Source organism: Penaeus monodon, chromosome 20 (genome assembly GCF_015228065.2).
Source record: "Penaeus monodon isolate SGIC_2016 chromosome 20, NSTDA_Pmon_1, whole genome shotgun sequence".
In the NCBI taxonomy this organism is placed as follows: Eukaryota; Metazoa; Arthropoda; class Malacostraca; order Decapoda; family Penaeidae; genus Penaeus; species Penaeus monodon.
This window is the reverse complement of record NC_051405.1, coordinates 23899340-23899794: the sequence shown is the minus strand read 5'-3', so window position 1 is coordinate 23899794 and position 455 is coordinate 23899340. Positions and strand designations below refer to the sequence as shown.

Below are 455 nucleotides of genomic sequence, written 5' to 3'. Positions count from 1 at the left end.
TGTCCATAAATCAAAACTGTATCGTCTTATGTTCATTATATCTGTTAGGTCTTTCTTTTTATGTTCATAACAAACACATGCCTCCTCTTCACCTCAGGATAACTCTGGCACAATAGACTTCCGTGAATACCTCATAGGATACTGCCAGTATTCGCAGCCAGCCAACACGGAGGACACTCTCAAGTGGGCCTTCAAGCTCTTCGACCGTCGAGGGAAGGGCCACATCCTCCTGGATGATCTCATAAAGGCTCTTCGGGCATCGTTGGACATGACGCCCGAGGAGACCACTAGGATATTTAAGCAAGCAGATCAGGATAGCAAAGGCTATATCACTTACGGTTTGTACCTTCTCATTTTTTTTAATGTTTGGAATTGAAGAGACGCTTTTGAATTTTAGTCAGAGTAAAACCATATTTACAGTCCAGTGATTTTTTTATATATAATATATATATTTT

The 455-nt window shown here is 40.4% G+C and overlaps 1 protein-coding gene across 1 annotated transcript in view; it reads left to right on the top strand.

Moving 5' to 3' along the window:
• Positions 1 to 455, top strand: part of LOC119585718 (lysophosphatidylcholine acyltransferase 2-like) — a gene marked incomplete at its 5' end in the record, with an annotated part of 73891 nt that overhangs the window by 71684 nt on the left and 1752 nt on the right. The window contains 1 exon segment of the mRNA XM_037934405.1: positions 98 to 338. Within this exon segment, the coding sequence (XP_037790333.1) occupies positions 98 to 338 (241 nt within the window).